A 25,694-nucleotide genomic window follows, 5' to 3' on the forward strand; every position below is an offset into this window, starting at 1 on the left:
ACTATCTATTTTTTATTAAAAATATTTTAGAAATTTTTATCAAATTTCATATTAATAAATAAAGTTTTCACAATAATATTCAAGGTAATGCATTGCAAACAAATGACTAACATCTTATTAATTAAAGAATAAATCATCTAGTACTCCTGAAATATGACCAAATTTGTTACGACACACTCCAACTTTACAGGGTCCTATAACCCTTTAACTCAATTTTAGTGTATTTTGTCATCCTTTTTAGCTGACGTGACACCTTTGACTTGGCCTCATGTTTATGTAATAAAGGTGTCACGTCAGAACAAAAGGATGATAAAAATACGCTAAAATTGAGTTCAGGGGTAATTGGACCCCTGTGAAGTTGGAGTATGTCGTAGCAACTTTAGCCATAATCCGAGAGAGTATGCTTATCTCTTAATTAAAATTAGTCCTTACTTTTATAAATAATAATATTACTATATGAAGTTAAATATTAATATCTCCTAAGAATACTACACTAAAAACATTAGTATGTAAGAATAAAAATAATAACTCTAAATATTGATAAAATTTTTGTTATGTGCATATATTTAAGGTCTCGTAAAATTTGGCTTTAAATCACTAATTTTATTGAGACGGTCTTGCGTATATCTAAAAAAAAAAAAAATTAATGTGTACATTTTTCAACTAACAAAAGTTTAACGTGAATGCGGGCACCGAATACCGGATGAAAAAAAAAAAAGATCACACATATTCTAAACCTACTAAATACTCATAAACTCTAGATTATCTTATAGATTTGCCTTTGCCAAAGTACAAAAAAGCCCCTGCATGGGTTAGTATTACTACTAAGTATTATCCATTAAAATGGATGGCTTTCCATATTCTTCTTAGTACTTATTTTTTTTATTTAATCGTTAGTTTTTCACTACCCCAAATTTCTAACAAAAAAATCATTTAATGGATTATACAATTTTACAAGTTCTTTTTTATTTTAGTGTTATTATGGTGTAAACTCTTTTTCTTTTTTGCTTCTCTAGAGGGATTGAAGCAATCTAGGGTGTCTGAAAACTCTTCGTGTTTCCGGTCAGAGGTTAATTATTTTTTTCTCTCGGAATAATTTTTTTATTATGTTAGTGTTTTTCTGAATTTTAATTTAATGTTTATATATCCATGAAAAATTATTCTTCATCATGTATATTGGTGATTCGATTTTTTCTTAATTGGCATTGATATATATTTTCGACATTTCTTCATTACTATGTTTTTATTTTCAAATTTGTGTCACGCCACTCAAATCTCTCTTGTGAGACTACACTGATTATTGTATTGTTGTATTGTTTGGCACTAATACAAGTTATGCACCTCCTTTTGTTTCTATTCTAAAATGCTCTTAATCAAGAAATAATAAAGTTATGATGCGATCTGATTTAGTGCACAAAGATCAAAATATTTGATCAGAATTTGGAATAAGATTTACATTCCATTTTTAAAACTATGGTAAAATTCAAAGTATTTCAATGAAACATATAAACAATCACTTTTTTGCAGGCACAGAGAGTCAACAACAACAAACCCAGTGTATTCCCACCTAGTGGGGTCTGGGGGGTAAGATGTACGCAGTCCATACCTCTACCTCTGAAGAAGTAGAAAGGCTGTTTCCGATAGACCCCCGGCTCAAGACACGAGATACCACACAAACACATAGAAAAGCACAGCACAAGGTTACAAGATTATATAACATAAATACGGCACCCATAAGTAATATAAAACAGAGGAAAGCACACAGATTCATAATAAAACATAGAACACGGACTCCTAACAGGAAAAAAAAAACCCCCACCAAGTAACTCCCTACACTAGCGACTCAAACTGGCCCTAGTCCTCTGTCCTAATTCGCGTCCTCCAGACCTTCCTATCTAGGGTCATGTCCTCGGTGAGCTGTAACTGCTCCATGTCTCGCCTAATCACCTTACCCCAGTACTTCTTCGGCCTACCCCTACCCCGCCTAAAACCATCCAACGCTAGTCTCTCACACCTACGGACCGGGGCATCCATGCCCCTCCTCTTCACGTGTCCGAACCATCTCAATCGGGCTTCCCGCATCTTGCACTCCACTGGGGTCACACCAACCTTCTCCCGGATGGTCTCATTCTGAACTCTATCCCCTCTAGTCAGCCCACACATCCAGCGCAACATCCGCATTTCTGCCACCCTCATCTTTTGGATGTGGGAGTTCTGAACTGGCCAACACTCCGCTCCATAAAACATGGCCGGACGGACTACCGCCCTGTAGAATTTGCCTTTAGCTTAGGCGGCACCTTCTTATCACACAGCACCCCCGACGCGAGCTTCCACTTCATCCATCCCGCCCCAATACGGTGCGAGACATCCTCGTCAATCTCACCGTTACTCTGGATCACGGACCCGAGATACTTGAAACTCTCCCTCTTACCTACCTCCTGTGATTCCAGCTTCACTACTACCTCATTCTCCCGCCTCACGTCATTAAACTTGCATTCCACATACTCTGTCTTGCTTCTGCTCACCCTGAACCCTGTAGACTCAAGGGTTTGCCTCCACACCTCTAATTTGTCACTCACACCCCCTCGAGTCTCATCTATCAGAACTACATCGTCTGCAAAAAGCATACACCACGGCACCTCCCCTTGAATACGCCGCGTCAACACATCCATCACCAATGCAAACAAAAAGGGACTAAGAGTAGATCCCTGATGCAACCCTGTCCGGACCGTGAAATGCTCTGAGTCTCCTCCCGCCGTCCTCACCTTAGTTTTTGCTCCATCATACATATCCTTGATTGCTCTGATATATGCCAGCGGTACTCCACTCACCTCTAAGCATCTCCAAAGCACCTCCCTGGGGACTTTGTCGTAGGCCTTCTCCAGGTCGATAAACACCATGTGCAGGTCCTTCTTCCTCTCCCTATACTGTTCCACCAACCTCCGTACCAGGTGAATTGCCTCCGTCGTCGAGCGGCCAGGCATAAATCCAAACTGGTTTTCTGAAATAGACATTATCCGTCTCAGCCTCATCTCGACCGCTCTCTCCCAGATTTTCATAGAGTGACTCAATAACTTAATCCCCTATAGTTATTGCAACTCTGGATGTCCCCCTTATTCTTATAGAGAGGTATCATGGTGCTCCACCTCCAAGCCTCGGGCATCTTTGCCATCTTGAAAATTTCATTAAACAATCCAGTCAACCACCTAACACCAGCCTCTCCAACGAACTTCCAAAACTCCACCGGTATCTCATCCGGCCTCGTCGCCCTACCCCTTCGCATTCTGCGAACAGCCTGTCTAACCTCTTCTACCTTAAAACGTCTACAATAGCTAAAATCCCGACACTCCTCTGAGTGCTCCAGTTCCCCTAACACAATAGCTCTATCCCCTTCGTCATTCAAGAGCCTATGAAAGTACGACTACCATCTATTCTTAATGTGGCCATGCTCCACCAACACTCTACCGTCCTCCCCCTTAATGCACCTCACCTGATCGAGGTCACGACCCTTCCTCTCCCTAGCCTTAGCGAGTCTAAACAACTTTTTCTCCCCTCCCTTCCCCTGCAACCCTGCATACAAGCTCTCAAAGGCGGCCGTCTTAGCTGTCGTGACTGCTGACTTAGCCTCCTTCCTCGCTAGCTTGTACTCTTTCCTGTTTACTCGCTTCTCCTCTTCGTCCTTACTCTCCACCAACTTGGCATACGCCCCTTTCTTGGTCCCCACTTTCTTCTCCACCTCTTCATTCCACCACCAATCCCCCTGATGGTGCCCGGCCCGGCCCCTAGAAAACCCCAACACCTCACTTGCCTTCTCCCTGATACACCTAGCCCCTATCCCACATACTATCCACGTCTCCCCTACACTCCCACACCCCCATTCCCGCCAACTTCTCCCCTATCTCCCACGCATTCACTGGCGTCAAGCCGCCCCACTTAATTCTAGGTCTACACTCCCTACTCCTCCTCTTCCTATTCTTCTTTATACCCAAATCCATAACCAAGAGCCTATGCTGGGCAGGCACAGAGAGTGATAAAATCAAAATATTCCAAACTATAGTTTATGTAGGTAAAGGGGAACAATATATAGTTGAGGTATGAAACTCGTTAAAAAGTGATAGTTCAAGTGGTAAAAGGAACAATGTATAGTTGAGTATGAAACTCATCAAAAAGTAATAGTTTATGTGGTAAACGGAACAATGCATAGTTGAGGTATGAAACTCGCCCAAAAATAAAACGATAGTTTAGGTGATAAAGGGAAAATGCATAGTTGAGGTATGAAACTCGCCCCAAAAAAAGATAGTTTAGGTGATAAAGGGAACAATGCATAATTGAGGTATGAAACTCTCACAAAAAAACAATAGTTTAGGTGATAAAGGGAACAATGCATAGTTGAGGTATGAAACTTTCCAAAAAAGTGAAAGTTTAGGTGGTAACATGAACAATGTATGGTTGAGGTATGAAACTCACCAAAAAATGATAGTTTAGGTGTATTTTAAACCATTAGCTCAAGAAACTATGAAGCAAAAAAAAAAAAAAGAATTACTATTGTTTTTACCTTCATTAGCATATTCTAAGCAGTGCTCAAGTTTATAGAGTCCCAATTCCCTTTTAAGTTGAGGTTCTATCGAAAACAGCTACCTACGCTACAAAGGTAGGGGTAAAGTCTGTGTATATCCTCTCCAGACCTCACTTATGGAATTACGCTAAATATATTGTTGTTGTTGTTGTTATCGTCGTTTATTAACATGAAGATGTTTCCGTGTTCAAGCTACAATAAAAAGCATGTAAGATTTATATACACTACATGTATGTAACTACATTATATGTACTGATAGTCTTAAAGAATTTTTACACTATCAAGTCACTTAAAATGTAACAACATGTAATAATAGTGGCCTAGTTATTGATAGTGTATAAATCTTCACAGCGTCCGTGTATATAAGTTTTTACTAGCTATGTTACTTGAACTCTTCAAAAATGTTGATGGAAGCATGTTGTGTCCTTCAAAAGTAATGTATTTCTTGATGATCCTATATGAGTACTGCACCAATTTTGGAAGGACCGAGCAACATAGTTTACTACTGTACATGTAATAGAGGGCAGCCCGGTGCACTATAGCTCCCGCTATGCACAGGGTTCGGGGAAGGGCCTCACCATGAGGATGTATTGTCATTATAGTGATTCATTCAATTCTTCAAATGTTGACACTGCTTACGAAAAATCCTGGATACGCCACTGACGTAACTCGTGTCGGATGTTTTAACAGGGAGAAAAATGACGGAAGGAAAGGCAACTACACCCTTGATGCCACCCTCATCAAACAAGTTGCCAGTATACAACAAATCAGTTAAGTTGAAATATGTTAAGCTTGGTTACCATTACCTCATTACTCATGGAATGTACCTCTTATTAACTCCTCTAATAGCTGTGGTTGCTGCTCACATGTCAACACTTACTCCTCAAGATCTGTCTGAACTATGGGAGAATCTTCGGTACAACCTAATCTCAGTAATTTCATGGACAACACTCATAGTACTCGTGTTAACGGTCTACATTGTAACGCGTCCTCGCCCAGTATACCTTGTGGAGTTCTGCTGTTACAAGCCTGGTGAAGCACATAGGTGCACAATGCAGACTTTCGTGGACCAGTCTAAGTTAACCGGTGCATTTACCGAGGAGAATCTTGATTTCCAACGGAGGATTTTACAACGATCAGGGCTCGGGGACAACACGTATTTCCCTGAGGCTTTGCTCAACATACCTCCTAATCCATCGTTGCAACAAGCTAGGAAAGAGGCTGAGACGGTCATGTTTGGTGCTATCGATGGTCTATTGGCTAAAACAGAAGTGAAAACGAAGGACATTGGAATCTTGATTGTCAACTGCAGCCTGTTTAACCCAACTCCCTCTTTGTCAGCAATGATCATAAATCATTATAAGCTTAGAGGGAACATAGCTAGCTATAATTTAGGTGGAATGGGATGCAGTGCAGGGATAGTTTCAATAGATCTGGCTAAAAAATTGCTTCAAGTGCATGCAAGTACGTACGCTTTGGTTGTTAGCACAGAGAATATAACACTCAATTGGTATCTTGGAAATGACAGATCAAAGTTAGTGTCGAATTGCTTGTTCAGAATGGGTGGTGGAGCTATACTTCTATCGAATAAATGGACAGAGAGGAGGAGATCAAAATACCAACTTTTGCACGCTGTTAGAACGAATAAAGGTGCAGACGACAAGTGCTTTGCTTCCGTGACTCAAGAAGAGGATGCTAACGGAAAACTAGGTGTTTCTTTGTCGAAAGAACTCATGGCTGTGGCTGGAGATGCCTTAAAAACTAATATAACTACTCTTGGACCTCTTGTGTTACCGGTATCAGAACAGTTGCTATTCTTTGCTACGCTCATTGGGAAGAAACTTTTCAAGATGAAACTCAAGCCTTACATTCCTGATTTCAAACTAGCATTCGAGCATTTCTGCATTCATGCTGGTGGAAGAGCAGTTTTAGATGAAATAGAGAAGAATCTGCATCTTACTGAAAGACACCTCGAGCCATCAAGAATGACATTGTATCGTTTTGGCAACACTTCGAGCAGCTCTTTGTGGTACGAGTTGGCTTATATCGAAGCTAAGGGAAGAGTGAGGAGAGGTGAGAGAGTGTGGCAAATAGGATTTGGTTCAGGATTCAAGTGTAATAGTGCTGTGTGGAAGGCTTTGAGGACTGTAAAGCCAGCAAAGGAAGTGAATCCATGGATGTCTGAGATAGACAAGTTTCCAGTGGACGTTCCACGAGTAGCAAACATTTAAATACCAAATGCGTTCAATGAGCAGAGACAGATCCAGGATTTGAAGGTAGTTGGTACACCTACATAGACATAATACTTAATTATTTTTTTATTTTATTTTTTTTGTATATTACTCCAGGATTCTTCATCAGCAAGGACAATTTGTTAGTTTTTAAGAGAATTTTGTTGTCATTGGATGTTACCAATTGTCTAGAATCCAATTAACTATTTTTGAAACCTTCTTAGGTTTGTGAATTTTGATTGAAGCTTGTGATCTTAATAGATTCATTTGAGGACAATGTTGATTGTCACTTTTCTTATATTGTCAAAAAAATTCTTACGACAAATGTACCATAGCATGAACAATGCAAGTTCTTGCAAAATTTCCTTTTTTTTTTTTTTTTTTAATTATCAGTGATGTCCAAGCTCGTTTGCATGCACCTCAACTATTCAATCCGGGTATCTGCCTTGGCTAGTCTTGAACCGAAAGTATATTATAAGCCGCCATATTTTGCACAAAAACTTGTGAATACACTGTCCCTAAGCCATCCAACATCCACGCGGGGATGCTGGAAAAGAGAAACAACGGAACTGAAGAGTTGATCTAACATCGGATCATGACAACATTCACAATTCACATCCATGGATGGATCGGTTAAGTAAAGGGGATACGAAGGAATCGCGCAATCACATTAAATGTTTAGTGTCAAGAATACCTAAGGAGAACCATGATGGAATATGCCAACATAACAATTCTATGTCTATGCATTTGCAGACACCAAAACCAAATGGTTTAAGTTTCCAGAAAGGAATATTTCTCCAAAAAGGAAATAGACTAGCCGTAGCGCACACGCTTTCATTACTCCTTAGAAGATTTGTTGATAAGCGACTTGTGAATGTGCGGTATAACACCTCCTCCAGCAATAGTTCCTTTGATCAGAGTATCAAGTTCTTCGTCACCACGAATAGCTAGTTGCAAATGTCTTGGGGTGATACGTTTCACCTTCAAATCCTTGCTTGCATTTCCAGCCAGCTCCAATACCTCCGCGGTCAGATACTCCAAGATTGCAGCAGAGTAGACAGCTGCAGTGGCGCCTACTCTCCCATTGGCGTTGGTTCTCTCCTTCAACAGACGATGGATACGCCCAACTGGAAACTGAAAAGCCACAAGACAAACAGTAAAGAGACCACAAAGAAAGCTAGTGTAGTGTGATCCCTACACTGGCCAAGGATAAGGTATATGCAGAATTTAAGGTCAACAATCAACATGTCATATTCCTTTTATTAATCAAATTAGACACGAGTGAACAAAAGTCAAAGACATTAGTACTCAGGGAAGTATAATACCAGTACTGCTCTCGAATGTCATTGCCAGGATTGCCACTCTATGGATTTCATTGGCTTTGAAACGAAAAATATCAGTGTTAACCATAACGGATGAGTCAAGAAAAGGGCCGTTAACTTCATGTACAATATCATGAAAAAGGAATCAGAATAAGATAGATAACTATAGCCGTTGCCTAATCGTTGAGCAGTTTGCGGCATAGCAGCAGCAGCACAGGTCAATTCAAGAGTCAAAGAAGAGCACCACATTCAAGGAATAAAACTACCACCAACCAGACCTTACTATTCACACAATTTGTGTAGTTCATAGAAAAACAGAATGACCAAATTATTCAGTATCATACTCCATTGCCACAATAACACTAGCAGGATTTTCTTATCTGTATCGTGAAATTTTATCACTGGATAGAAACCAGCACCGTGCACTCCACCCCCCTCCCCCTCAAAAAAAAAAAAAAAAAACTCAACGTTAGAAACAAATGCCGACCAGTTAGAAAAGAAACTTCTAACCAGTCGCTCTTCCCCTTTTTCTGATCGCAAGATGTCTTTTGATGCGCTATTGCTATAAAGGTTACAACCTAGGCATTCAAAAAGAAGGTTATTACAAAAAAATGCTGCCAAAGCTATTATATCTTCAGAAAAAAAAAAAATCAGTGTAACCCTCACCGACATCATACCTTCTCAAGTCCTGTAAACAAGGCAGACCAAGTCCTTAAGTTCATTCATGACAAGTTCATTTGATCCTAACCATCAAACCAAAATAAGCACGCCATTGCGGGGAATCTTAGTAGCTCAGTTGGTTGACTACCTGAACTTCCACGTTGTTGGTGAGGGTTCGATTCCTCATATTGTAATCCCCCTCCCCTACCCTTTTTAAAAAAAAAAAAAAAAAAAAAAAGTGTGCCATTGCCCCGAAAAAAAAAAATTGTATGGACAGATGAGGACACAATCCCTGAGCCAAAGCTGCATGAACCACAATGTTAATGCTCATTAGACCCCCAAGACATAAAGGTGTATGTAGCTAGTAATTATGGTTCACCTTTTTCTCCCATGGCTCTTTTTCTGCTTCGTCATTTCTGACTATTTTGAATATATTTCTTGAAAATCCACCAAACTCATGAATATCCAGGACTATATAACTACCATGTTTCACATTTTCAACAGCTCTTAAACAAAGTCGCTATAAATGAAAAGAACAAACCCATAAAGCACATCATGCAAAAATTTTGACACCTTATACTATACCATAAGAAATAGAAATCAGCGTATTGAGAACTGCTTTAATTATTAACCATTTCCACAGAAAGAGAAACCACAAACTCGAGTCCATTATACGTACTAGATAAATTCAAGATTAGTTCATTGGGACAAAGGTTCCTGTAATAAAGGTAATATATCTACATAGTCTACCTCAAACAATGTGTAGGCCATTATTAAATAGTGGACCAACCTTTTCTAATACTGTATGTATTACCCATACCTTTTCCACATATTTTAGTCATATTTAATAACCTGGCAAATTAATAAAAGAAATCCTTTCAATCCCCAAAAAAGGAGGGAAAAACAAGAGGCGGATCAAGAATTTGAACATTATAGGTTCGAGTTTGAGTTCTACCACAACTTTAATTAATAATCATAAGCATGAATAACAAATATATGAACAAAGAAATTGAATAAAATAACTGCGACAAAGTGAAATATCAATTGTTTAGCGTCGCATCTCCGGGATTACACTCATTGATAAAGAAAAGTATGCCTTAGAGACTCGATGACGACATTGAAGTGCCCATAAAGCAAGGCAAACCGCTTAACATGTTTTGCGTATTGCTTCAAGGCTTAAGCATGCAACACTGGAAAAAACTGAAAAAGGACCAAAAACAGGTATCAAGTAACTCTATCCACCAATCGATTGGAAGAAATCACCTAGTGTTATCGTCTCTGCTAGGATTTGAACTTGAGACCTCATGGTGTTCAACCTACTTCATTGACCAATAGGCCACACCCTTACGTGCCCAAAAAATTAAGCTTAAACAAATAAGAAGGCCCAAAAGTTTCAATTCAAGCTCAATTTCGTATTGAATAGAATGAAGGTTATAAGTTCAAATACTCAAAATCAAATAGTGCACAACCTTTTTCAAATTATATACTACCCATACACATTGTTAGGCAAATTTAACAACCTTGCCAAAAAAACAACAACATACTCCGGGTAGTTCACCAAGTGGGGATCTGGGGAGGGTAGAGAGGTTGTTTCCAATAGATGCTCGGCTCAAGATAAAAATAGTTTAAAAAAGAAGTAATGGAAATACAAGCAACAACAAACAACAATAAAAAAATTAGATAGTAGCAGAATAATACTACAACAAAATAATACAATAATCAAACTACACGAACCAATAGATAGTAAGAGAAATAGATCAAAAAAAAAAATAAAAAAATTACAAGAGTAATACTACAACCACTAGTATGGCAAGCAAAACAATCCACTCCTTCCTGTTAGTATGGACACACTTATACTTACTACCCATCATCCCTAATCTATGTCCTCCACACCTTCCTATATAAGGTCATGTCCTCGATAAGCTACAACTGCATCATATCCTGTCTAATCACTTACCCTCAATACTTCTTCGGTCTACCTCTACCTCTCATGAATCCATCCATTGGCAACCTATCATGCATTTGTGCACTCTCCTCATCACATTCCTGAACCATCTCAACCTCACTTCCCACATCTTGTCACTCTCACCTTGTCCATTGTTAGTCCTACCTCTTTCCGTTTAAGTTTTAGCGGCACCTTCTAATCACGCAAAACTCCAGATGCAAGCCTCCGTTTAATCCACAAACGAAGAACTTTATATTCAATTAGACTTTTTCTTACAATCAGACATTACTTTGCAGCCTAAAAACATTCTAAATCGAACCATAAACCGAGACTCCCATACAACCTTAGGAAAATCAAACTCCAAAAGGTAGCTATTTAAAAGGTGGGAAACCCAAAGTTACATAAGCCCCACATAAATTCCCCATATAGCCAATGTGGGACTTTTTGCAATAGGATCATAACAAACCGCCACACTCCGTATCCGTTTCACTCTGGGCAGCTTTCACCCTACTTTGTAGGTAGCCCTTTTCGAGACCTTGATGCGCTGTGCGCTGGACATTGCTAACCCCGAACGAACATTGTCATACCAATGTCACCATCCCAGGCACAATGGGTGATGGGTACAAGCTTTGTTTATCCTTGTTTGCTATGTGTTTAATATATATTGTTATATCTATTGCCATGTCTAGTGGACATAGTTATATATATATATATATATTTGTTGTGACGTGTTATATCTATTTTGCTTAAGTGATGGGTATTTCATGAATTTGATTGACCTGCGCAAAAGCTGACCCAAATACAATAATTATCAAAAGAAACCTAGTTTACGATTATAAATCAAACAATTAATAAAAAATTAAAGAATTAAAAATAAACCCAGATATTATTTTGCAGAAAAATTAGTACCTGAAGGCCAGCACGAGAAGAACGAGAAGTGGGTTTCTTTTTTTCCTTTTCTTTCTCCTTATTTGATGCAGCTGTTTTCCCCATTATCAATCCCTTTGCTCCTTTCCCTGACATTTTTCCAATATCAAAATTCGCTGATTTTTCGAAGATCGAATTTTGTTGATTAAATTTTCGTAACTCACAAACAGTCGATGAGTTGAGAGAGAGACAGAGAGAGTATAAATAATGTGAATGTGATTGGGACTAATGTGTTGGGGGTGCTGGGGAGCGGGGGGTTAAGTTATGCAAGTGGTTTTTACTATATTGCCCTTGATTTGTGACTATTTTTTGTTTGTTTCCTACTTAGAGTTGGATATTTGTTTGGGCAAACAACGTAAATCCCCATAATTTAAAACTTAATTTCAGAAACTTTTGATATTTTGAAGAGTGTGCATCGATCAATTCGATTCGGTTTTACTCCCTCCGTTCTAAATTACTCGTCCCAAATTGAGATGACATATTGATTAAGAAAAATAATTAATAGCATGACTAGTTTACCATAGTACCCCTATTAATGATATCATAGTACCCCTATTAAATGATGTTTACATTTTAATTTAAAGCAAAAGTAATTAATGCAAAGGGTAAAAAACATGAAAAAAAAAAATTATCTTTTCTTGATTAATGAAAAAAGACAAGTAAAATGAAAAATCAAATTAGGAAATTTGGGACGGAGGGAGTATGTGTTATTGGCTCGATTTTATCGATTTTTAATTTTTAAATATGCAAACCTAATAACCAACCAATAAGATATTTATTTATCGATTTTTGGTCCTTAACAATTTGATTTTCGATTTAATCAATAAGAAAATACACATAAAATAAAAATAGTAACAACTAACATAAAAAATGAAATCTTAGTTGCCGTTAAAACCCTACATAATGCGTTTTAGTTTACAAGAATCTTCAAACTTGAACTGAATGTTAGTTCGAAAAAAAACTCAATCCTAATTGTTGGAAGCTACTGAATGCTTCAAGCTTTTCGATACGGCAATTATGTGCTTTATATTGTGTCTTTGTTGTTCTGAATAGGTTAATACTTTGTGAATCACTAAATTATGAATAATAAAAAATTTATATATTGTGAATAATAAATAAATAACTCAATAAGTTAAAGCCGAATTCGAACCGTTTATCCAATAAAAACTTTTATAAAATCAATAAAAATTCATCAATCCAATAGCATTTTTATCGGTTCGGTTCGATTTCTGCACACCATTAATATTTTGTATAATTGATGACAATCTTGATTGCCAGATTGGAGCTTAATTATAGGAAGTTTCGACATTTTGTATTACTAAAAATCTCGATTGATAGTTTGAAGTTTAAATACAGAAAATTTCAATATTTTGTATAATTACTGAAAATCTCGATTTTTAGTCTGTCGAGATACATAATTTTTTCTTTTGTAAAGATACATCAAACAAAGATATAATTTTTTTTCCTTTGTAAAGATACATAATTAGCTTTCGATATTTTTTTTTTTGATTTTGGGTTTGTCGAGCTACTTAATACATTCAACGAAGATACATTTTTTCTTATAAAGATACATAATTAGCTTTCGATATATATTTTTTTATTTTGGGTCTATCGAGATACATAATATATCCGACGGAGATATATATTTTTCTTGTAAAAATATATATAATTAGCTTCCGACATATTTTTTTCGATTTTAGTTTTGTCAAGATACATAATTAACTCCCTGATAAATCTAAGGACGAGACATAATTAGTTGAAATTTTTGTAACTATTTTATAAGGGTGAGCATTTATGTAAATATGGTAAGTTAAGATGTATTTTTATGTTATTTTTTCTATTTGTTTTTGGATTTGACTAATCAACACATGTTCAACAATAATTGTATAGTTTGAAAACTCAATCAATAATTACCCATTTCTATTATTTTTTTTATTAATATTAAATATGATTCATTATCCAATGTATTTTTCAAATCATTAAATTTGTTATATTCAAAGGATAAAATTACTCCTATCATTTACTATTTTTTTAACTTGTGTGTCAAGTCAACAGTGAACAACTACTGATGGACCGAGAAGCAATAAAATATTCTTTTTTTAAATAATCATGATTTTTGGATCAATTTACATACACCTTGACTAATTTACGGATATCTGTCAGCTTCCACTAACAATAGCTAATAGGTAACGCACGTGTCTGATATTTAAGGCAATTTTTACATACAATTCAGACAAAAAAGTTTAACCTTAGTCGTGTATGCCCTAATTATTTCCCAAATCAGGTAAACTAATAAAAGAAATTATACACGACAAGCATTAGATAAATGGCAACTCCGAAAGTTAGTGTTGTTGCATTTCACTTACTTACACGGGCGAAGCTAGTCTTTGGCATGGGGTTTATCGAATTTTCTTTGGCGAAAAACTATATTACTTATACATCATTAAAATTATATTTTTGGTATATATAATAAATATCGAAACTTCTTCGATTAATTTTTCTTCAAACTTTGAACCCCTTTTGTGGAAATCATGATTCCACCTCTGGTTACTTTGGGTCGAGTAAGGTGTCCGAGTTAGGGCTATGATTTGGGACTAGGAGTCTGAGGTCGGATTAGGTATCAAGGTCAGTTCTCAGGGTGGGGAAATAGATTGGGTCTGGGACAATAATATTTATCTAGATTATAGTCAACTGTCTTTTGGAACATAAGAAAATCATTTAATTTTCAAATAAAAAATTACTTTTCGTGGAAAACACTTTCCTTCCTACGAACACATCATTATAATTAGCTAATATATATTGATAATGTAAGAATTCAAATTTTCTTAGTTGGGGGCCTATCGGAAACAGTTTCTCTACTTCGCCTGAGTTAGTAATATGAACAGTAAACTATATATACTTTATCATTCATAAATCGTATTTTATGAAAATAAAATGAATATGTTATTTTTGTAAAGTAAGAATTCAAATTCAATTAAAAAAAACACGTTAACATGGAGATTATTATTTAGGTGTGACGAAAGACTTCAAATTCATGACTTGTCAACACTAGCACCTACCACCAAAAAAGTTGAAAACTTGTAAAAAGTTGATGTCATTAGTCAAGTTGGTCCCCAAACCATTATGCAAATAGAACTTTTCCCAACCAAGTTTATAGAGCCTTTTTATTTATTTAAAATACAAAATGTATTTAAGTATAAGTAATTATCATTCCGTCACAATCCTCCCTAGTTATACAAAAAAAATTGAAGCTAGTGCGCTTAAGAGTGTAACCTAGTAATTAATGAAGTTGTTAAAAATAATATATGAGGTCTTAGGGTTCAAATTCCAGCAGAGATATAAATATCAGATGATTTCTTCTTATATATTGGTGAATAGAGTTATCTGACGCTTGTTGTTGGTTGGAGGTAGAAAATATCTCGCGAAACTAGTCGAGATGTGCTTAAACTAGTCCACAGTAATTACCAGCTGGTGCATGTTGTTATTGGAAGCTAGCAAGTATCACAAGAAATCAGTCGTGGGAGATAGCAAGTATCACATGAAATCAATCAATGTGTATATAAGTTGACCCGGACATCACGATTATCAACAAAAAACTAGAAGCTAGCCCAGTAATTACCTGGTGCATGTGAAATTGGTCGTGGGAGATAGCAAGTATGACATGAAATCAATCGAGGTGTGTATAAGTCGACCTGGACACCACGGTTATCAGTAAAAAGTGGAAGCTAGCCCAAGTATCACATGAAATCAGTCATGGGAGATAGCAAGTATCACATAAAATCAGTCGAGGTGTGTATAAGTTTATCCAGACACCACCGTTAAGTGGAAGTTTGCTAAGACTATCATTTAAGGTAGTCAACCAATAATACTAGAAGGATGAAAATTCCAATATTCTTCCTAATCAATCAAGGTAGAGAAAATTGACTAAAAGTGTTTCTTGCATACTTTGACAAAGTCAATATATATATCAACAGTACAACAAAATGAATACACTTTGTAAGAACATAGTAGTCAACATATATATCAACAGTACAACAAAATGAATACACTTCGTAAGAACATAGTTCAAATAATCTATACAAAAATTTCATACTATAACAATATAGTTCTTTAATGGCATGGTTAAAAATCCTACTATTTTTCCTCTTCATCAACCTTACTTATTCCCAAACAGACACAATTTTCCAAGGCCAACACCTTAGTGTTGGAGAAAAATTGGAGTCACCAAACAAAGAATTCAGGCTTGAGTTTTTCAGCCTGGATGCCAATAAAACACACTATATAGGCATATTCTACAATTTCCCATCCAACGCGACATTATACCCCGATGATCATCGACCCGTGTGGGTTGCTAATCGCGATGATCCGGTACCATATGCACCAGGTAACAATCTCACATTGGATGATGATGGAAAGCTGAAAATTTTCTATGGAAGGAATAGTTTTGTTTTGTTAAGTACTTATAATGCAACCACAAGAAATGCAAGTGTTACACTATTTGACAATGGAAATTTTGTGTTGGTGGAATTGAATACTAATGTTTCTGTGAATAGAACATTGTGGCAAAGCTTTGATTATCCTACTGATACATTGTTACCTGGGATGAAACTTGGTAGAAATGTTAAAACAGGAGAGGTATGGTCACTGACTTCTTGGATAAGCGAAGATGTACCGGCCTCAGGGTCTTTTACGATTGGTATAGACACGAATGACATTGACCAATTGGTAATATGGTGTCTAGGAAGTGTGTATTGGACAAGTGGACGATGGGGAAATGGGACGTTTGGCAATGTATCGCGAGTATCACACTATGACTACGCGGAGTTCAGGTTTGTTTCGACAGAGGATGAGAAGTATGTGACTTACTCGGTGAATGAGACTCGAACTCTGTCTAGATATGCTATAGATTCATTTGGTTTTATTAAGGAAAGAGGGGCAGCAGGACCTTTTGGGGTGTGTTTTGACAAGCCTAGTCCTGGTTGTGTGACAACAGAATCGATAGGGTCCTCGAATAGAAACAATTCGTGGTTCGAGAGGAGGTTAAACGGTGGTTCGGGTAACAGATTTAGGTTTGGAAACAACAACATGAGTTTATTTGATTGCAAGAGACAGTGTGAGAACAAGTGCTCTTGTGCTGCTTTCGCCTCCATCACTGCTACTGGAACTGGTCGTCTAATTTCCAATAATGCATCTATCTTGAGTTCATTAAATCAATCAGATGTTTTCATTCTTGATGCTGTAAGAGGTATATGTTCATATTTACCTCGTTGCCTTTTTTTTCCGTCGGAGGTCACTGATTCGAGCTATAAAAACAAGACTCTTGCACAAATGTAGAGTTAATAACCCAAATGGTCACTCAACTTATTAGTTTTTTTCTCAGAAAGTCACTAAACTTTAATTCTTACTCAAAAAGTCACTCGACTATGAATTTTTCTCAAAAAGTCACTCAACTATGAGTTTTTTCTCAGAAAATCACTCAACTATGAGTGTCTTACTTACAAAGTCACTCAACTATGAGTGTAATTTAATTAATTTTTTTCACTAAAATTTGCTAACATGTAATCTTTATTTAAAATAAAAAATTAAAGAAATAAAAAAATCATTTAAACAATCAATTTAATGACCCTCCTCCAAAATTCATTTAAATGATTTTAAAAAGGGGAAAGACTCAAATATGTCACTGAACTATCAGAAATGACTCATTTATGCCATCAATTAAAAGTTGAGTTCATTCATGTCATCGCCGTTACAAAACTAGCTCATTCATGCCATTACTTTTAACGGTGGTTTTCAAAAACAACTTTGCCACGTGACCTTTTATTAGAGGTCCACGCCATTAATTAAAATAAGCAAAAAGGCTCAAATATGTCATTGAACTATCATAAATGACTCATTTATGCCATCAGTTAAAAGTTCGGCTCATTTATGTCATCACCGTTATAAAATCAACTCATTCATGACATTACTTTTTAATGATGAGTTTTTAGAAATAGCTTTGCCACGTGATCTTTTATTAGAAGTTTACGCTATTAATTAAAAGAAATCAATAATAATTTTAAAATATCTGAAATTAGTTAGTATCGGGATTACTTATTTGAAATGATTTTTCAATAATGTATACTCCCCTAATTCGTGATGGGAGAATGGAGAAGTTGTATTGGTACGCCTCTTTCTTTTTCTTGCTTGCCCTAATCATTCATTGGCTTATTTTCTTGCAACTTCGGAGTATATTTTGGAGTCACTGAAATTAAAACTAATCAGTTACTGTAGGATATAATTTTTGAGGTTTCTATTAAACGTAATATTTATAATGACTTAGAATGAACTAGAAATAGCCAAAGAATATACATTAATCGTTATTTTTTCTTATTAGAAAACTAGTTGTTGTTGTAGGAAAAAAAATACTTTAATAGGTGTGGGTCAGGTTATATTAAATGAATCGGTTGTTTTTAATGGGTCTAAGATATTTTGAAATTAATATTGGTTTATTTTAATTAATGTCGCGGACCTCTAATAAAAGACCACATGGGTGAGCTGATTTTATAACGACGATGGCATAAATGAGCTGAATTTTTAACTGATGGCATAAATGGGTCATTTATAATAGTTCAGTGGCATATTTGAGCCTTTTTTCTTATTTTAATTAATGACGTGTACTTTTAATAAAAGGCCACGTGACAAAACTATTTTTTAAAACCACCGTTAAAAATTAATGGCATGGATGAGTCGATTTTGTAACGGCGATGGCATGAATGAGCCATTTCTGATAGTTCAATGGCATATTTGAGCCTTTTCCCTTTAAAAAAATCTCTCTTTATTTCTTAGAATTTTGATTTTACTATTATTTTTTGCAATTTTCTTGTCCAATAATTAGTTTATACTCTAAAGTATATATAATCATTCATATCATCAATTAATATCCTAAAATCACAATCATTTGATTGTACAATTTTTACTGCTAATTTTACCTCGTTGTAGTGTATATATTATAATGTTATTAATGTTTAATAACATTTGCTAATGGTTTATATCATATCATTTTAGTTTAAAATCTATAATGTTCCCTTTTGTCAACTTATTAGGAATAAAAGTCATTGTATTTATTTGATGCATCTGTATATTATACAAGTGATAATACAAAAAATTACATTATGATTGAAAAATCAATTCCATAAATAAGTATCACGTTGAAAGTTAATTAAATCTAATTAGCTAAATTAATATGATTCTGAAATGAGAATATGTAATAATATGGTTATAAAGTAAACATGAGAATATGTAATAATATGGTTCAACTGATTTTTTAGTTTTTTTAGAATTTCATGTTAGCAAATTTTAATTAAGAGTTGATTAATTAAATAAGTTGAGTGACTTTATAAGTAAAATATTCATAGTTAAGTGACTTTTGAAATAAAAATCAAAGTTGGGTGACTTTCTGAAAGAAAATCCTAAATTGAGTGACTTTTGGAGTAAGTAATAAAGTTGAGTGACTTTCTGAGAGAAAAGTCATAAGTTGAGTGACCATTTGAGTTACTAACTCTAGAAATGTAAGGTAAGATTGTGTACATAGACTCTTGTGGTCCGTGTATAGAATAGCAGAAGAAATGTGTAATTGGATTGACCTTCTACTAGCCTAAGATTGTTAACTATGTTCGAAAGATTCAACTAAAGAAGAGGAAGCTATGAAAATAGAAGGAAGATATTGAATAAGAGAGTTTGGGCATAGAAGAAGACTACTTTATATGCTTTGTATTTGATTTATTTTTGAAGTTGGTTACAATTGTACAATGTCATTCCTATTTATACTAGTCTATGGATGGTTCTAGAATTCTTCTAGATATATCTATAAGAATATTCTACAAACTTTATCCTCTACAATACTCTAGAATATCTAGATATTTTTCTAAAATAATTGTCCTAAATACTATGCTAGAGTTTTCTAGAGACTCTACTAGAAAATTATGATATTAATTTACTAGACTATTCTAAAAATTTAACTAGAAAACTATCATATCCATTCCTCCAAAAAATCCACTTTAGATATTTTTCACACTCCCACTTAAAGTGATTTTTGGTAGCTATCTCAAACTCGTTACAGAAGAACTCAAACGAAACTTTGAACGATACCTTGGTGAAACTCTTAGCAGTTTTTCCCTACTCCTCTTTCTTTTTTCAATGATGAAGATTTTTCGTCATCAATCTGTCCTTGTTGAGTTTTATGATGTTGACTTCTCGAGCTCCCTGTTTCTCTAAACTCCTCCACAGCTTCATTATCTGGAGACACAAACGTGATGGAAAAGTTTGGAGCTCTATGATTCAATATTTTGGAACTTACTCTTTTTGAAGCAACTCCATAACATGAGAAGATTTCATTTATACCATCTTCCTCATTTGATTTGATGACGATTTGATCATCAATTTTTCGTGAAGCCTCAGCACTATAATAAGATCCACCACTAGATTTTCTATCTAGTTCTTCAATCATATTGTATGTCTCTCCATCTGAAATTGTGGCTTTAATTTCAACTTCTTCATCTATTTGCTCTTTATCTTCTTCACCAGCTTCCAGTATTTCTTCTGAGCCAACGATTGACCTTGATATGGTAGATGATTGATCAGAGACATCAACTTCTACTACATCTTCCCTAATACTTTCTCCGATAAATTCATCACCAGCATAGAGAGTTTTATACACCGTCTGCTCAGAATCTACTTTAATATCCTCCATATCAAGACTTTTATTACAATTTGCAGGATCTGCTTCTTTGATTTTCGTGATAGCAGCTACCACGTCTCCAGCCTGAATATCTTCAGTATCCTCTTGCTTCTTATCGTGTCTTCCTTCTTCACAAGATGGGTTGTATTATATCTATTCCAATCTCTTTCTAAATTTATAAAAGTCAAGGCATTTATTGCTCGACTCTCAGCTTCTAAGCATCTTTCTCAGCCTTTTTTTTCTTTAACAACTTTTTCAGTATGAGCTATATTGCTCTCCGTGGCTCGGCAATATCCTTTTGTATGTCCTGATTTGCCACATTGATAACATCTGAGAGGTTTTTTATAATTGTTAAAAGCCTCTTTCTTCTTTCCAGGCGAGCTTGAACCACATGTGAATCGAGAGTGAGGCATATCTCTTGCTTTTCTTATCAGCTACAAGAGCATTTTCTTCCCTTTCGTCGACAAATTCACCAGCCAATTATTTGTCTAGTAACTCCTATGACGACAACAAATTCTCAAATTCCTCCAGGAACGGTTGTTTAGCCCATTCCTTAATTGATGTCACAAAGGGAATGTATTCTAGTTTCAAACCACGAATGATAATTCTTCTCATTCATGCTTCAGAGATAGCCTCGTCCATATTCAATAAAGAAATCGCAGAATATAAGTTCTTAATCTTTAAAAAGTACTCGGCAATAGAAAAATTACCTTGAGTGGTGTTCGCCAATTCATTCTCCAATAGTTGTAGCCGGGCTTTATTCTTATTATTGAACAACTGATCGAGAGTCCTTCAAATTTCATGTGCAGATTTATACCTTATAATATGATCAAATAAAACGGAGGAGATGGATCTCTTCAGAATGAACTCCGCCTCCGCATTAATCTACTTTCACTTCTTGAATGCACTAATATTCTCCGATCCGTCTTCTAGAGGACTTGTGTTACTCCCTTTAACAACATCCCACAAATCCTCGCCCACAAGGTATGATTCCATACATGTCTTCCATACTTTATAATTGGACTAATTCAGCAACTTCATTCCCAGTCCATTAACGCGACCGTTAAAATCCATTCGCACAAACCAGTTGAATCAACCACAAACCCGATCTTTAAATAAACACAAGTCAATCTACGACTTTGGGTCTGATATCATGTAGAGAATAACAGAAGAAATGTGTAATTGGATAGACCTTCTGCTAGCCCAAGATCGTTAACTATGATCGGAAGATTCAACTAAAGAAGAGGAAGCTATGAAAGTAGAAGGAAGATATTGAATAAGAAAGCTTGGGTATAGAAGAAACTACTTTATATGCTTTGTATTGGATTTGTTTTTGGAGTTGGTTACAAATGTACAATGTCATTCCTATTTATACTTGTCTATGAATGGTTGTAGAATTCTTCTAGATATATCTACAAGAATATTCTACAAACTTTATCCTCTACAATACTCTAGAATATCTAGATATTTTTCTAAGATAATTATCCTAAATACTACGCTAGAATATTTTAGACTCTACTAGAAAATTATGATATTAATTCACTAGACTATTCTAGAAATGTAACTAGAAAACTATGATATTCATTTCCCCCAAAAAATTCATTTTAGATATTTTTCACAGTCCAGTCATTCCCTAGATCCTTGTCAGCAACATAACTTTTGACAGATATAAACAGTTGATGCACTTTTATTTGCTTTTTCTTGCAACACTATTTCTATGTCTATCAAGTAATTACAGTCAGTAAAGCGGGGCTCTAACGATAAATTGTACAATGTGTTTTCGTAGAGGTGTTTCCAACAAGTAATCAGAGTGCCAACAATGTACCAACTACAGTGGTGACAAGTAATCAGAGTGCCAATAATGTACCAACTACAGTGGTGCCAAGTAATCAGAGTGCCAACAATGTACCAACTATAGTGGTGCCAAGTAATCAGAGTGCCAATAATGTACCAACTACAGTGGTGACAAGTAATCAGAGTGCCAACAATGTACCAAATACAAACACATTCTCACTTCCTCCTGCTTTAGCACCAGCGCCAGCTACCAATTCAACTGCAGGATCGTCCAAAGGAACTTGTATGTATTGTGTAAATCTAGCTCTTGAATTATTGTGTATGAGTTCATTTAACAAAGAATCATACGTTTTAGCCGCAGTTTTCCGTTTTAGTATCATCATTACACAATCTAGTCCTCGTTTCAAGTATATCAAGAGAAATGACCGTTAGATCATCTATCTAAAACAGCAGAATGTGAAAATGCATCTCCAACATTGCAAAATTTCTGTAGGATAATGCATATATATATATATGAGATCAAGAATATACTTTCCAAAGTGTTGGCAATTTTGACTCGTTCTGTTGATCATATTGTTACTGCTCCTTTCGTGAATGCTCAGCACTGCTTTCCTTGTTTGTTATATTTTCTTCACTGTCATATTCCTTTTCATAATTACGTTGATTTGTTGCACGTGAATCAAGGTTCCTTCAGAAACAGAACCTCTACCTCCACGAGGTAGGGATAACGTCTGGGTACACTCTACCTTCCCTAGTTGCCCAGACCCCACTTGTGGGATTTCACTAGGTATGTTGTTGTTATTGACTTGTCGTGTTGATGCAGCAATAAGATGGTGGAGATGGCTTATAGCTGCAATTGGTTTGACACTATTGTTAGGACTTAGCTCCCTATGTAGTCTTCTGTATGTAAAAGGTAAGCACTTGCTCAGTTGCTCCAGTAAAATTCAACTATGTTGCTCGGACTCTTCTAAAATCCTGCCAGGCCCCTATTGGATCCTCAAAAAAACGTACTACTTTTGGAGGATCTAACACACACGAGGTGGCATATTTTAAGAGGCCGAGCAATATAGAAATGCAATACTTGGCTACTGATCTTACAACGTCCTCTTTCATTATCAGGAAAAGCAAAAGCAACAGCTTTGCTGTTGCTTAATCAAGCAACAAATAGATCTAAAGAGAAAAATTGACAAGAAGATGAGCCATGAAGTACAGTTATACAGCCTCGAGAGCCTAGAAATCGCGACAGACAATTTTTCACCAGGAAATAAGCTCGGGGAAGGTGGATTCGGACCAGTTTACAAGGTAAACATGAAGGTTTTCAAATGAATATGATTCGCACAAGCATAGATACTGAAACGAGTCATTTTTTTTCTCAGGGAGAATTACCTGATGGGCAAGAAGTGGCTATAAAAAGGCTTTCGACGAGTTCAGGACAGGGCCTACTGGAGTTCAAGAATGAAATTTTATTGATTGCAAAACTTCAACATACTAACCTTGTTAGGCTTTTAGGATACTGTACTCAACGCGAAGAACTGATTTTAGTATATGAATACATGCACAACAAAAGCCTAGACTTCTTCCTTTTTGGTAAATATCTTTCTTTTCAACTTCAACAATTAGTTTACTTTCAAGAAATTTCATTCTTTACAATGATATGAACAGATGGTAACAAAAAGGAGCTACTAAATTGGCACACACGATTCAGAATCATCGAAGGGGTTGCTCAAGGTCTACTGTATCTGCATAAATATTCAAGGTTGAAAGTGATTCATAGAGATTTAAAATCGGGCAATATCTTACTTGACGTTGACATGAATCCAAAGATATCGGACTTTGGCATGGCGAGGATATTCGGAAAGCAAGAATCTGAAGCAAACACAAAAAGAATTGTTGGAACACGGTAAGTAAATAAGCAATGTTTTCATATACAAGCTTGTAATATTTACTCGAAACTCTGAATACATTTTTCGGATACAACTTCATCAGTGGCTATATGGCTCCGGAGTACGCCTTGAGAGGCATTGTTTCAGCGAAGGCGGATGTATTCAGCTTTGGAGTTTTACTGTTAGAAATTGTTAGCGGCAAGAAAAACAACAGCTGCTATGATTCTGAACATCCATTAAACCTCATAGGACTGGTAAGTTTCTAGACTAAATTATGAATGTATCTCGTGAAACATAGAAAACATGAAACTATTAGTACTATGTTTGCAGGCATGGGAACTGTGGAGAGAAGAGAGAGCTTTGGAGCTAATAGACGCAATGCTAATTGAATCATGCTCGCGTGATGAAGTAATGAGATGCATTCATGTTGGGCTCCTTTGTGTGCAAGATTATGCAAAAGATAGGCCTTCAATGTCAAATGTTGTTTCAATGCTTATGAATGATATGAGACAACCACCACCACCACCAGAACGACCAGGATTTTTCATCGAGAGAGGGGATCAACATGCAGAGATCTCCGAAGAAGTAGTAAGATATTCAATAAACGGGCTATCAATATCAGAGTTGACAGCAAGATAAGTTTTTCCAACACAGTGAAAATTGAAAATACAATATGTCAATTGGAAAGTAGCTCATTTAACATTCTTTTGATGAAGTGTAAAAAATTACCAACTTCAAGTCTTCATTCATATGTACAGCCTTATTTGTAGGACTGATTTCGAATCCTATTTCCCTGATAATATTAGATGATTATATCGTGAATTAGAGATATTGATCGTCATGAATGCATACATGAAAGGTGAAATTCTGATGCGCCCACGCTTCAAAAATTGCACTATAGAGGAAAGTTAAATATACAATCACTTCAACAACAACAACATACCCAGTGTAATCCGACCAGCTGGTGTCTAGGGAGGGTAGGGTGTAGGCAGACCTTACCCCTACCTCGTAGACGTAGAGAGGTTATTTCCGAAGACCTTTGGCTCAAGTAACTCATAACAAAGCTAATATACACAAATCACTTACTGTGTTATATTCCCCTTTACTGCCTTCAATGTCTTGGCTTTAGGAAATAGGAATGATAAACATGTGTGGTCTGACTCTGATACCTCGTGCAAGTGATAGTTAATGGCTCGAGAAGAGTAAGCCAGGAATCTTCGTCGTACTAAGAAAAGGATGGTAACAATGTTAGGTTTTTAAGAGGCGTGAATGGATATGACCTTTCTGAGTTGTGCCTTTTCCGAAGAGTTGCACCTTTATGAAGCGGTACAACTTTCTGAACCTTTACTTCTCTTTTGAAGCAACACCTTGACGGCTATATATACCTGTTGAATCCTCAGATTTTCTACTCTTCTTCTTCCTGCACTTTAAAATCTTATCGTGTGATTACTACCTTTGAGTGAGTTCGAAGTTCAGCGAATTTGAGATACCACTATTCTACTGAAGTGAATCATTCTATCTTGAGAGGATATATTCCATTAACCTCGGGTACTTTTGGGGGAATAATTTCCTTAAGGACACACCGTGAATTCGGTGGGCTTGATTCTTCTATGTTTTGCATGATTACACTGTTCTAATGT

At 36.1% G+C, this 25,694-nt stretch overlaps 3 protein-coding genes across 4 annotated transcripts; 2 read left to right on the forward strand and 1 right to left on the reverse strand.

Annotated features, from left to right (window-relative positions):
* Positions 1-892: 892 nt before the first annotated feature.
* LOC107841105 (3-ketoacyl-CoA synthase 11-like) lies at positions 893-7,084 on the forward strand. 2 transcript variants are annotated; one of them, XM_016685107.2, is made up of 2 exons: positions 893-1,069; positions 5,267-7,084. In XM_016685107.2, the coding sequence occupies exon 2, from the start codon at positions 5,275-5,277 to the stop codon at positions 6,805-6,807; it is 1,533 nt and encodes a 510-aa protein (XP_016540593.1). In that variant the 5' UTR covers positions 893-1,069; positions 5,267-5,274; the 3' UTR covers positions 6,808-7,084. The 2 variants fall into 2 exon arrangements, with proteins under 2 accessions (XP_016540593.1, XP_016540594.1); XM_016685108.2 differs by lacking the exon at positions 893-1,069 and adding an exon at positions 3,947-4,784.
* A 370-nt stretch (positions 7,085-7,454) lies between these two features.
* Positions 7,455-11,898, reverse strand: LOC107841107 (probable histone H2A variant 3). The gene is made up of 2 exons (XM_016685110.2): positions 11,644-11,898; positions 7,455-7,941 (listed from the first exon to the last, which is right to left on the reverse strand). The coding sequence occupies exons 1-2, from the start codon at positions 11,755-11,757 to the stop codon at positions 7,645-7,647; spliced, it is 411 nt and encodes a 136-aa protein (XP_016540596.1). The 5' UTR covers positions 11,758-11,898; the 3' UTR covers positions 7,455-7,644.
* Positions 11,899-15,684: 3,786 nt separating this feature from the next.
* Positions 15,685-24,876, forward strand: LOC107841164 (G-type lectin S-receptor-like serine/threonine-protein kinase At1g67520). Its single transcript, XM_047396388.1, has 8 exons — positions 15,685-16,906; positions 22,164-22,598; positions 22,995-23,077; positions 23,291-23,473; positions 23,548-23,758; positions 23,834-24,071; positions 24,158-24,308; positions 24,385-24,876. Exons 1-8 carry the CDS (start codon positions 15,775-15,777, stop codon positions 24,691-24,693), a joined length of 2,742 nt encoding a protein of 913 aa, XP_047252344.1. The 5' UTR covers positions 15,685-15,774; the 3' UTR covers positions 24,694-24,876.
* The last annotated feature ends 818 nt before the right edge of the window (positions 24,877-25,694 follow it).

This window comes from Capsicum annuum, chromosome 9, assembly GCF_002878395.1.
Source record: "Capsicum annuum cultivar UCD-10X-F1 chromosome 9, UCD10Xv1.1, whole genome shotgun sequence".
NCBI classification, from domain to species: Eukaryota; Viridiplantae; Streptophyta; class Magnoliopsida; order Solanales; family Solanaceae; genus Capsicum; species Capsicum annuum.